Source organism: Garra rufa, chromosome 25 (assembly GCF_049309525.1).
Source record: "Garra rufa chromosome 25, GarRuf1.0, whole genome shotgun sequence".
Taxonomy (NCBI): Eukaryota; Metazoa; Chordata; class Actinopteri; order Cypriniformes; family Cyprinidae; genus Garra; species Garra rufa.
The window spans coordinates 8,921,772-8,934,823 of record NC_133385.1 but is presented as its reverse complement, the minus strand read 5'-3'; the positions used below and the strand labels follow the sequence as shown (position 1 = coordinate 8,934,823).

The window sequence follows — 13,052 nt, the reverse complement described above, 5'->3', positions numbered from 1 at the left end:
TTCAAAAAATCACAATAAAATCAAATACAAATACATTTAAAAAACACTTTTTAAAATCTTTTATTGTAAATTATTTTTCTAGAGTATACTGTGATTCAGGTAATAATAATTCATATATTTGACATTATTAGAGTACATTTCTACAGTAAAATGTAGTATATTTGAAGTAGAAGTGTCTTGATGAAGTGTTTTTGGATGTAGATCATCAGAGAGCCCAGCAGTAAGAACCGGAATTCACATCACATTGCAGGAAGAACCAGAATTCACTTTACGGATCTGACCCGGCTCCCGTGGAAAAGTCACTGACTGTCCTGTGGATAACAATTCATTAAACCAATTCATTCATTCTAGAGAAAAACACTGCCATAGCAAACACCGCTTAATTATTAATCATTGTTCCATTGCTCTTCGTAATTTATTACCAGGAATAAGTGCCATTGTAGTTCCACTTTTCAGGACAATTTCAAGAGGGGTTGGCTCCTGACTCCCAGACTCCTTTGCAGGATTCCACATTGAAACGGTCACCTCCGTACTGTTTATCAACCAATCCATCTTGTTGCCAAGATAACTCACTCCTTTCATACTGAGTGAACCAACTTCCTGTGGAAGCAACGGAGCGAAGGCAAGTTGCTCCTTCTGCACTCTAAACAAAACAGGACAGGTATGAGACACACAGTGATGTCTGAATGCGATCAAGCGGCTGTCTCATCAAGAAGGCAGTGATTTTGTCACCTGAAGCCAGTGTAGCCAAACATCACCGTCTGCAGAAAGCCGCCCATACCGGTGATGAAGTTCACACACCCAGAGCCCCTGCTTGTCTCAGTCCATACCTGCACAAAGAGTGGAAAAAATATTTATTTGCCCTGAAGCCATCCTTTCAAATGAATACATTTGGGTCATTCTGTGTAAACTCAATTCAACTCAAAGATAAACATGTATAGTGACGATGAAAGCCAAAATATTAAATGCCCTGTGAGATTCAGTTCCAGAGATATTGGAATTTCAATATGGCTGCAGGATCAAAATCAAAGTTCAGTAATCAAAAACCAAACGTGGGTCAGTTTGAAAAAAATATGATACTTCTTTTCTTTTAAAGAGGAATGTCTAGAGATCAAATAATGTTAACTTTAGATGTATCTCGATTGTTTCTGTCAAGTCAACTGCATTGAACATACCAGTTTGAGTGCCATAAATGTTCTTTTTCCAAAGTTTGCATGCTTATAACTCAAAAATTATTAAAGATATCACAATATGATTTTAGATACCAGGTCTTTATAAACTTTTCTTTTAGAGTCTTAATTTTCAAGGCCCTAAATCGTTCAGTCCCAGAGATATGGGGATCAAAAACCACTGAAAATGGGTAATAGGAAAATGGTCCCTCTATAAAATAGTGCATTACTCATTAAATTTCGGCTACAGGGTGCAATTTATGAAAAAAAGAAAATGGGGATGCTTTTGAAAACTTTTTTCTCTTTCCATAGGCGGAGTTTGTCCAAACTCCAGTAAGGCTATAGCCTAATGTAGTGTAGTGTAAAGTGTCCTAATGTTAGTGTAAACTGTTAACAACGCACATTATATACCTGTCTTTTTAGGCAAGTACCAGATAATGAGTGTCATGTCATTAAATGTTTTTTAATATGACTGAAACTTTGTCTAACGTGATCACATTTTCATAAAACCATTGTAAATTAGGCCTATTCTGCCCTACAAAGCAAAAAGGCAGTAACTACGCTGAGTGCAGAACTGAGAAAAATGACTTTAAAGTTATCCTGTCATCCAGCCTGTTATCCAATGTTAAAACCGTCCCATGAGGATGCCGCGAAATCACACACATTTGAGATAAGATATTTTGTCACATTACAAAGGATGCCTTGAATGTCATGAAAATGATAATAACTCATTTTTGACCAAAAATGCAGTTACTGCCTTTTTGCTTTGTAGGGCAGTATTAATTGTAATCATTTCATTTCAAACAATGGATAAGTTATATAGAGAAAGCGAGTAAAGAACAGAGCTTTTTGAAACTCCGAATCAGTACACCACTGCATCACAAAATGATTCACTGTTTCGAAGCGCTCCAAACAAATTGCAAATCATTTGATTCGAAACGGGAATTCAAAGCGTGTATGGTGAATCATTTGATTCAGAACAGGAAATCAAAGCACGTATGGTGAATCTTTTGATTCATAATGGGAATTCAAAGTGCATATGGCAAATCATTTGATTCAGAACAGGAATTAAAAGCGCGTATCGTGAATCATTTGTTTCAAAACGGGAATTCAAAGCACATGTGGTGAATCATTTGATTCAGAACAGGACTTTAAAAATGCGTACGCAAATCATTTGATTCAGAATGGAAATTCTAAGTGTATATGGTGAATTATTTGATTCAGAGCAGAAATTCAACGTGTGAATGGCGAATCATTTGATTCAGAACGGGAATTCACTAACAAGCATCTAAACTTATGTGGTAAGTACTGCCGCTGCAGTATAATGTTACACAGAGCACATGCAATCACAAAACTGAAAGTAAAATGATCGTGCATTCAGAACAGCAGTTTCAATAAACCGCATATTAATAGTGGCTCGAGCTCTGTGATTAAATATATATTTTCCACCATGTGCGAACTACTGAACTGAGCAGCTCTGTGAAACAGCCAATCAGAGCAGAGCTCATTATTAATATTCATGAACCTTCCAAATAAGGTAATAACAGACCATTTCATTCTAGGGACAAATTCTAGGGTTATAAATGAACCTGTAAAACCATATCTGGAGAATTTTTGCCCTTTCCTATGCCATATACCTTCTATGTAGATATCAGAGAACAATTTAAAATATTGTATCAATGCATTCTAGGGCACCTTTAAAGCATGTATTGCGAATCATTTGATTCAGAATGGGACTATGGCGGGTTAGCGGGACGTTTTTATCCGCACTGGGGATAAAATATAATTCTGCAGAGGCAGGGATGCATAGACCAGAGGGGGGAAAAATCCCCCTTAACCCCCGCAAATCCCACCCTGATCAGCTACATTGCTCAAAGCTGATAAAAATACAAACTGATCTCCAGAAGGCAAACCATAACGCACTGTGATAGTTTGCCAAATCTGAAATGAAATGGCGTAATTACAGCTTTACCTAAGGGTGCGATTGATTTCAATTGATTTCGCACCCTAGTAGAACCTGGCCTGCAGAGAGAGAGAGGCGTACCTGAAATGGTTTCTGGATATTTGGGTAGCATTTCTGCAGAAGCGATTGGGCTCTTTCAGCATCTCCAAGTTCAAGCCAGCCCATAGCAAACATGCCCTGCGAACAAACACACACATATAGACTTATGTACACTTACTTCAGAAAACTACAACAGATAATAATAGAAACACACACCCAACACGGAGCATGAGTATGTGTTGAGGCATATAGTGTGTGACTTACCCATGTCATAGCCGGTCCATGCAGATCTGTGGCGGATTCATATACTTCCAGATCATTGCGTCTGACCTCTGGGGTCATGGGCATGTCCAGCGGGTATCCGAGCAACACTACGTCAGCCTGCTTGACCGTGGTTCCTGTGGAATATAATGCAGCAGTGCCTTCAGAACAACAATACCTTCAGAAATTCCTTTATTACACCATAGAAGAGTTCTTGAAAGAACATCAACATTTGTCTTGAAAAGTAGTCCCAATTAGTCACTTTTTAGCAACTAAAAAAAAGTAAAAGCTTAAAAAATGGTGAAATGGTGAAAATATACACGCAGACCTTATCTCAGGCATTTAACCAAAAACTGACTCAAAAATCTATTGACTTTGGGACAATGGATCCAGAAGAGTCTTTGTTTAGAAAGGTGAATCTTTGAATATAAGCATCTCACCCTGCTTGTATCCGTCAAACTCTGGGTGATACTTCAGTATTGGGTCAAAAGGGATTTTCATCTTATCAGCAACGTCTTGCCAAGCGGGGTTTGGCGTGTGCCCCAACAGACTGGACAACTCGATGGCAAACCGAAGACTAAACATTAGAGAGAACACAAGAAAAAAGATTATATCTTACCTGCTAGTTCTGAAAAATACTCCCAATACTCTCAATATTCAATGTGGGATTTTTGGCCAGGTGAAAATCATATGTTTGATTACTTAAAGTAATGAAGCATCAACATTTCAGGAAACCTTGTGCACTGATGTTTAGTACTTAGAATTAGGGGATTGTTCAAATCACTGACTCTAAGTATGAAAGATTATACACACAAACACACACCTGAGTTGGGCGACAGCATTGGTGAACACTGAGTTGTCAACATCGGAGTAGAACTCATCAGGAGGAATCACACCTAATGGACAATCAACACAAAACCTTATTATTTTAATCCAGTGTTATTTTATTGTTTTCTATTTACAATTGTAGTTTTATGAAAATCAAATTTTTATACTTTTATTCTCTATTTTAGTTTTATTTTTAGTCATTTTGTTATTTGCATTTGTCAATTTTTATTCTTTTTAAGTTTTATTATTTACATATATACATATATATATATATATATATATATATATATATATATATATATATTTTTTTTTTTTTTTTTTTCAGTTTTAGTTTTTATTTATTTCTAGTTAGTTGTTTTTGTTGTTCTATTGAAATCTATTTCAGGTCTATTTTTTTTACACTTTTTTATTTATCTATTTATTTGGTCCGGCCTTGTATTTACCATTAAAATTTTAAAACTCAAAGCAACGTAGATTCAAAATGATTTATTCCCAGTTAGTTGTTCTATTTAAACTTATTTCAGTTCTCAAAACAACACACATTCAAAACGATATATGTTACTTTATTCATTACTTCAAGCATTTGAATGAATGCATGACTGTCATGGCCAGCATCTATTTACAATTGTAGTTTTAAGAAAATTTCATTTTTATACTTTTATTTTTTTATTGTAGTTTCATTTTTAGTAATTTTGTTATTTGCATTTGTCAATTTTATTTTTATTTTTTTTGTTCTTTTCAAGTATTATTAATTACATTTAATTTTTATTTTCAGTTTTAGTTTTTATTTATTTCCAGTTGTTTTTGTTGTTCTATTTAAACTTATTTCAGTTCTCAAAACAACACAGATTCAAAATGATATGTTACTTTATTCATTATTTCAAGCATTTGAATGCATGCATGACTGTGTCACACCCCTGGACTGTTTATGTTGGTTTCTCCCAGTGTCTACCCCCGCTGTGATGTGCTTATTGGTTTCTCCTCCTCATCACTGTGATTCCCTACAGCTGTCCTTGTTAAACAGTATGTCTATAAGTTGGTGTGTTTGCTCTATTGCTTGTCGGTCGTTGATGTTTCTACCCTGTGTTCCTGTTTCTGCTCCTGTGCTCCCATTTTGGATTATTAAATGTATTTCGTTTTACTACGTCGTTGTTTGTTCCTCGTCCTAATCGTGACAGACTGTCATGGCCAGCATCCATTTACAATTGTAGTTTTATGAAAATTTCATTTTTATACTTTTATTTTTTTTTTTTTTTGTAGTTTCATTTTTAGTAATTTTGTTATTTGCATTTGTCAATTTTTATTTTTTTTTTGGTTCTTTCCAAGTATTATTATTTACATTTTTAATATTTTTATATTTCAGTTTTATTTAAATTTTTTTCCCAGTTTTATAAGTTTTATTCCAAATTAGTTGTTTTTGTTGTTCTATTTAAACTTATTTCAGTTCTCAAAACAATGTAGATTCAAAATGATGTATGTTACTTTATTCATTATTTCAAGTATCTGAATGCATGCATGACTGATGATATCATAACCAGCGTTATGTCATTGTAAAAACTATTGTAGCTTTATGAAAATTTCATTTTATACTTCTAGTTACATTTTAGTTTATTTTTTTAGTAATTGTTATGTGCTTTTGTCAATTTGTTCTTTTAAGCATTAATATTTACATAATACATAATATTTACATAATTTTTTTACATTTCAGTTTTTGTTTTTATTTCCAGTTAGTTATTTTTGTGCTTCTATTTAAACCTATTTTGGTTCTATTTTTTTAATACTTTTTCTTTAATTCTTATTTTGTCCCACCTTGTATTTACCATAAATATTGTTTCAAAAACAATGTAGCATAGTGTAATATTAAGTAAATTCAATACTTTACTCACTTTATTCATGATTTCTGTGCATGACTGATAATGTCATGACCAGTGTTATTTTAGTGTTATTTACTACTGTAGTTTTTTGAAAGTTTTATTGTTTTTTTGTTCATTTTTAAATATTATTATTTACATTTTTATTTTATTTCAGTTTTAGTTTTTAGTTGTCGCTAGTTACTTAGTTGCCAAGGGAAAATAAATCTAATTTTCGACTATGTATGTGTAAGTACTATGTATTTTATTTCAGCTTTATTTCAGTTAACAAGAATGTTTTTAAAAGTTTCAAGTGTTCATGACTTGTTTACCTCTGATATGGTACAGGTTTTCACTAGGAACCCATGTTGCTCTTGAAACCCAGTAGTCAGCGATTCCCCACACCACCTCACTTCCCCGTCCTTCCCTGAACATCCCCAGGTCCTGTGTGATGGATGAGACACCAATGATGTTCTGATGTGTCTCTGCCACAGGTGTACAGTGTTTATGTGTGTATCGTCTGTACCTGTGTGAGATAAAGGTACTGCTGGAAAGCCAGTGCCACGTCTCCATTGATGTGCAGCTCCTGCTGTGAATTAATTTCCACTGGACAAACGTCATGGCCCGTTGCCGCACTCTCCCATGCAAACTTCAATCCCTGATAAAATGGGTAGAAAAACTGTAAACAATATAGTATATTAAGCTATGGCTAACTCAAGTATAATGTAATTGCCACTGCACCTTGTAGCCCATCAACTGGGCGTTTGCTTTGGCACCTTCTATCGTTGATACACGATAATTCAGTACAGCCTTGGCCAGATTGGGATAAAAGAGGGCAACAGGGGGGTACATCCATGTGTCCTGCAGGGAGAGCCAGAAAGGCACACAGACAAAATAAATATCTCTATACACCTTAAGGGAGTTTTCAAACAGGCTGGCAGTCAATGTAAAATTTGAGATTTAAGAAAAAGGAAACGCAAATTAGTAAATGCATTGTTAGGACTGGTGAAGTAAATGTGGTAAACTCAAGATATTAATTCACTGTATTCAACAATTATGCACATTTACCATTTTGCTTTGTTTTCTAAAAAATCGAGCAGAAATCATGAGATTAATCAAATAAAAGTGTATAATAAATTTCAAAAACATTTATAATTTTACAAAAGATTTATTTTTCAAATAAACACTGTTTTTTAACATAATACCTATGTATATTTATTTTATATATCTTATATAATAAATATACATAGGTATTTTGTTATATATATATATATATATATATATATATATATATATATATATATATATAGATGTTCTTCATATTACTTATATTTGATATTTAATTCTTAATATTTTCCTTTTATGTAATTTCTATTTATTTTATTTATTATTATCTTCTTTTATTATTAAAAGTTATGGTTTCCGCAAATTTTTTATTTTATTTAATATTATTTATTTTACATTTTATAATTACAATATTTTAAGAATTTCTTTTATACATGTCTTTAAAATTAATATTATACTTTATATTTTAAACTTAACATTGTACTGTATTAATATTACACTTACTTTTACGTAACATTTATTTATTTATTTGATTTATTAATAACTTTTATTTTTAATTATTAAAAGTTATTTTATTGTTGTTGTGTATAAATAAAGCATAAAAATTGTACCATGGTTTCCACAAAAAAATAATTATTTATTTATTTATTAAAATAATATATATTACAATATTTTAAACCTTTATTTTATTTATAGTTATTAGTACTGGAAACAACATGTTGCCTTTACAGTGAAATTTTAATGTTTTTTTTATTATTTTGTTGTCGTTATGTACAGGCTTATTTGTTTCTTTTGACAGCAGGTGTAGCATAATGTTAACTATTATAAAAATAATTATAAAAAAAATAATATTTTTTAAATAAGCAAAATAAAATAACATCATAAAGTTTATCATTCCCCAGTGCTGTACCACACTAACGAACCTGATCCCAGAACACATGGCCATAGTAAGCCTCATCTTTCTTCCCATTGGACAAACCCCCAGGACTGATGCCTCCAAACTTGGATCCTGTGGTTGTCTCAGACGAGAATGAGCTGAGGAGATAAAACATGCAGCCAATCAGAGCGCGGTTCAGGGTCTCTGGTCCCTCCACCTCTATGCTGCTCCCCTTCCAAAGCTCTGCCCAGCTCCTCAGGTGAGAGGTGCGTAAGTCAGCAGTATCAATGAGCCCCAAACCAGTGTCATAACACGCCCGGACGCTCTCAAAGCTACCAGCAACGGAAACCAGGAACACCCAGCTGGACTGGCTCTGGTCGGCTGGGAGGGTAAGAGTGGAGGTGACGGGTGTCCAGATCATGTGCACGAATGGACGGGTTGCTCCTGGGACCTCAGCAGTGATGGTCTGTCCAAATATATGCCTGAAGAAATAACAAAAGACAAACAACAATAACAGAAGCTAAGTTTACAAGAATAAAGTTGTAGTATTAAGAAATTAAAGTCACACTATTTTGAGAATAAAGTCGTAGTATTAAGAAATTAAAGTCACAATATTTTGAGAATAAAGTCGTAGTATTAAGAAATTAAAGTCGCAATATTGTGAGAATAAAGTCGTAGTATTAAGAAATTAAAGTCACAATATTTTGAGAATAAAGTCGTAGTATTAAGAAATTAAAGTCGCAATATTGTAAGAATAAAGTCGTAGTATTAAGAAATTAAAGTCACAATATTTTGAGAATAAAGTCGTAGTATTAAGAAATTAAAGTCACAATATTTTGAGAATAAAGTCGTAGTATTAAGAAATTAAAGTCACAATATTTTGAGAATAAAGTCGTAGTATTAAGAAATTAAAGTCACAATATTTTGAGAATAAAGTCGTAGTATTAAGAAATTAAAGTCACAATATTTTGAGAATAAAGTCGTAGTATTAAGAAATTAAAGTCACAATATTTTGAGAATAAAGTCGTAGTATAAATTAAAGTCGCAATATTGTGAGAATAAAGTCGTAGTATTAAGAAATTAAAGTCGCAATATTGTGAGAATAAAGTCGTAGTATTAAGAAATTAAAGTCGCAATATTTTGAGAATAAAGTCGTAGTATTAAGAAATTAAAGTCGCAATATTTTGAAAATAAAGTCGTAGTATTAAGAAATTAAAGTCGCAATATTTTGAGAATAAAGTCGTAGTATTAAGAAATTAAAGTCGCAATATTGTGAGAATAAAGTCGTAGTATTAAGAAATTAAAGTCGCAATATTGTGAGAATAAAGTCGTAGTATTAAGAAATTAAAGTCGCAATATTGTGAGAATAAAGTCGTAGTATTAAGAAATTAAAGTCGCAATATTTTGAGAATAAAGTCGTAGTATTAAGAAATTAAAGTCGCAATATTTTGAGAATAAAGTCGTAGTATTAAGAAATTAAAGTCGCAATATTGTGAGAATAAAGTCGTAGTATTAAGAAATTAAAGTCGCAATATTGTGAGAATAAAGTCGTAGTATTAAGAAATTAAAGTCGCAATATTGTGAGAATAAAGTCGTAGTATTAAGAAATTAAAGTCGCAATATTTTGAGAATAAAGTCGTAGTATTAAGAAATTAAAGTCGCAATATTTTGAGAATAAAGTCGTAGTATTAAGAAATTAAAGTCGCAATATTGTGAGAATAAAGTCGTAGTATTATGAGATTAAAGTCGCAATAGTTTGAGAATAAAGTCGTAGTATTATGAGATTAAAGTCGCAATATTTTGAGAATAAAGTCGTAGTATTATGAGATTAAAGTCGCAATAGTTTGAGAATAAAGTCGTAGTATTATGAGATTAAAGTCACAATATTTTGAGAATAAAGTCGTAGTATTAAGAAATTAAAGTCGCAATATTGTGAGAATAAAGTCGTAGTATTAAGAAATTAAAGTCGCAATATTTTGAGAATAAAGTCGTAGTATTAAGAAATTAAAGTCGCAATATTTTGAGAATAAAGTCGTAGTATTAAGAAATTAAAGTCGCAATATTGTGAGAATAAAGTCGTAGTATTAAGAAATTAAAGTCGCAATATTTTGAGAATAAAGTCGTAGTATTAAGAAATTAAAGTCGCAATATTTTGAGAATAAAGTCGTAGTATTAAGAAATTAAAGTCGCAATATTTTGAGAATAAAGTCGTAGTATTAAGAAATTAAAGTCGCAATATTTTGAGAATAAAGTCGTAGTATTAAGAAATTAAAGTCGCAATATTGTGAGAATAAAGTCGTAGTATTAAGAAATTAAAGTCGCAATATTGTGAGAATAAAGTCGTAGTATTAAGAAATTAAAGTCGCAATATTGTGAGAATAAATTCGTAGTATTAAGAAATTAAAGTCGCAATATTGTGAGAATAAAGTCGTAGTATTAAGAAATTAAAGTCGCAATATTTTGAGAATAAAGTCGTAGTATTAAGAAATTAAAGTCGCAATATTGTGAGAATAAAGTCGTAGTATTAAGAAATTAAAGTCGCAATATTGTGAGAATAAAGTCGTAGTATTAAGAAATTAAAGTCGCAATATTTTGAGAATAAAGTCGTAGTATTAAGAAATTAAAGTCGCAATATTTTGAGAATAAAGTCGTAGTATTAAGAAATTAAAGTCGCAATATTGTGAGAATAAAGTCGTAGTATTAAGAAATTAAAGTCGCAATAGTTTGAGAATAAAGTCGTAGTATTATGAGATTAAAGTCGCAATAGTTTGAGAATAAAGTCGTAGTATTATGAGATTAAAGTCACAATATTTTGAGAATAAAGTCGTAGTATTAAGAAATTAAAGTCGCAATATTGTGAGAATAAAGTCGTAGTATTATGAGATTAAAGTCGCAATAGTTTGAGAATAAAGTCGTAGTATTATGAGATTAAAGTCACAATATTGTGAGAATAAAGTCGTAGTATTATGAGATTAAAGTCGCAGTATTGTGAGAATAAAGTCGTAGCATTAAGAGGTTAAAGTTGCAATATTTTGAGAAAAAAAAATCATATTTATTAATAATTTAATATTTTGACAAAATATTATAACATAATATTATTAAAAAAAAGTACCTCCCAGCCTGGTAGTCCGGGGCATCCTGGAAAACAATGTCTTCACTTTGGGGGTTGAAAGAACTTTCCAGCTGAATGGTGATTGGTTCAGCACTAGTTTCAGTGCGTTTGAGGAGAATCTCCATGACCAGGAGGTTTGATTGCTCCCGGTGAGCGTACAAAACCTGAGTAGCCTCAAAACGAGGCGTGACCACGGTATGAGAGAAAATACCTGATACAGAGAGAAAGAGAGAGAGAGAGAGTCTTGTATTGTAAGATCAAATGCAGTATTATATGCAAGTTGGCATCTGTATGCATTCTAACCTGAGTGCATGTCTAACTTGTACGTGTCTTGTCCCACTTCTGCCGTCTTCATTTGAACTGCCAGTGGACATGGAATGTCGCAACGATGACAAACCCCACCTTCGCCATTATGAACCCCGTCCATATGCAGAAATGGATGATACACTTTCCATCCTAGCAGGCCGTTAACCAGCGGTGCCATGAAGCGATGGTCAGAGGGCAGAGTGTCAGAGGTGAAAATGTAATGCTCAAGAGGATTAGTCATTTTTGGTCAATTCTGCTTTCTCCTGAAAGAAAAACCTGAAAAATATGAGGAAAGATGGGGATGTGTGAGCTAAATGTATAAAGGCCATTTAATGTCACATGACAAGACAACCATAAAACAGGACATTACATGCAAATGTAAACAATGCAAACAGAAAGATCAGATCTTACTGTCAAAGGAATTATGTTATACATCAGTAAAATCTCAATCACAATTTAACTTTTTTGTTAGTCCAAACTGTGTGAAATAAACAAAGAATTGTCAGAAAAAAATAATAATTGTGAGATAAAAGTCACGATTGGATTTTTTTTCTTTTCTAGCATTTTTGAGTTCATAGCTCACAATTAAACTTTTTTTTCTTAGAAGTTAGACAAAAAACTCAGAATTGCGAGGAAAAATGTAAGAATTGTGAGAGAAGTCTCAATTAAATTTGTATTTTTTAGACTTTTTCTCGCTTTTTTGATTTTATAGCTCACAATTTAACTTTTTTTCTTAAACGTCCAAGGAAAAAAGTACAAACTGTATGAAAAAAACTAAGAATTGTGAAAAAAAAATTATAATTGTGAGATAAAAGTCACAATTAGATTTACATTTTATAGACTTTTTCTTGCTTTTTTGAGTTTATAGCTCACAATTTAACTTTTTTCTTAAACGTCCAAGGAAAAAAGTCCTAACTGTAAGAAATAAACTAAGAATTGTGAGAAAAAATTTATAAAATTATAGCTCACACTTTTACATCTTTCTTAGAAGTTCAAAGAAAAAAAAATCCAAATTGTGAGAAATAAACAAGGTTTATGATAAAACGTTAGTACTTACTGATGTATGAAAGTTGTATGTGCTCCTGTTGAATGCTGAAGAGTTTCTGCTCATCTCATACACCGAAGCAGACATAAAAGAGTCGCAGCTACAATTTAGGGACTGGAGTGGGCGGAGTGAACAGCCCAAATGCGGTCTCTGATTGGTCAGGTGGGTTGATCTAAATAATAAGTTGACCTATTAAAAAAAAAGTTTAAAGGTTGTCAGAAATGATCAGGACAAACAAGCATGCTTTCTAGTAAACAAATGTATCAAAAGAATCCTGCGTTATATAAATAGGTGATTTTTTTCTAAGCGGGTCATATATCGTTGTTTTATGAAACGTTTTATTTTCTTAGGTTCATTTAAAATGTAGGTTCACATAGGACTAATAGGCTGTGTCTATGTTTATGCTGTATAACGTTTTTTAAAACCTCAGAAAATATATAAATGAGCAATTCTGAGACTAAAAATCAACATTATTTACATAAATAATATATATAAATAAATAAAAATATTTAAATATAAATAAATATAAATTCTGAG

General features: G+C 32.1%; 1 protein-coding gene across 1 annotated transcript; it reads right to left on the bottom strand.

Moving 5' to 3' along the window:
• On the bottom strand, positions 1-12,588 carry LOC141301978 (protein-glucosylgalactosylhydroxylysine glucosidase-like). The gene is made up of 14 exons (XM_073832179.1): positions 12,528-12,588; positions 11,468-11,746; positions 11,165-11,375; positions 8,099-8,534; positions 6,852-6,971; positions 6,637-6,768; positions 6,443-6,554; positions 4,256-4,328; positions 3,873-4,009; positions 3,436-3,569; positions 3,214-3,309; positions 733-830; positions 423-643; positions 1-311 (listed from the first exon to the last, which is right to left on the bottom strand). Exons 2-14 carry the CDS (start codon positions 11,709-11,711, stop codon positions 235-237), a joined length of 2,091 nt encoding a protein of 696 aa, XP_073688280.1. The 5' UTR covers positions 11,712-11,746; positions 12,528-12,588; the 3' UTR covers positions 1-234.
• Positions 12,589-13,052: the final 464 nt, after the last annotated feature.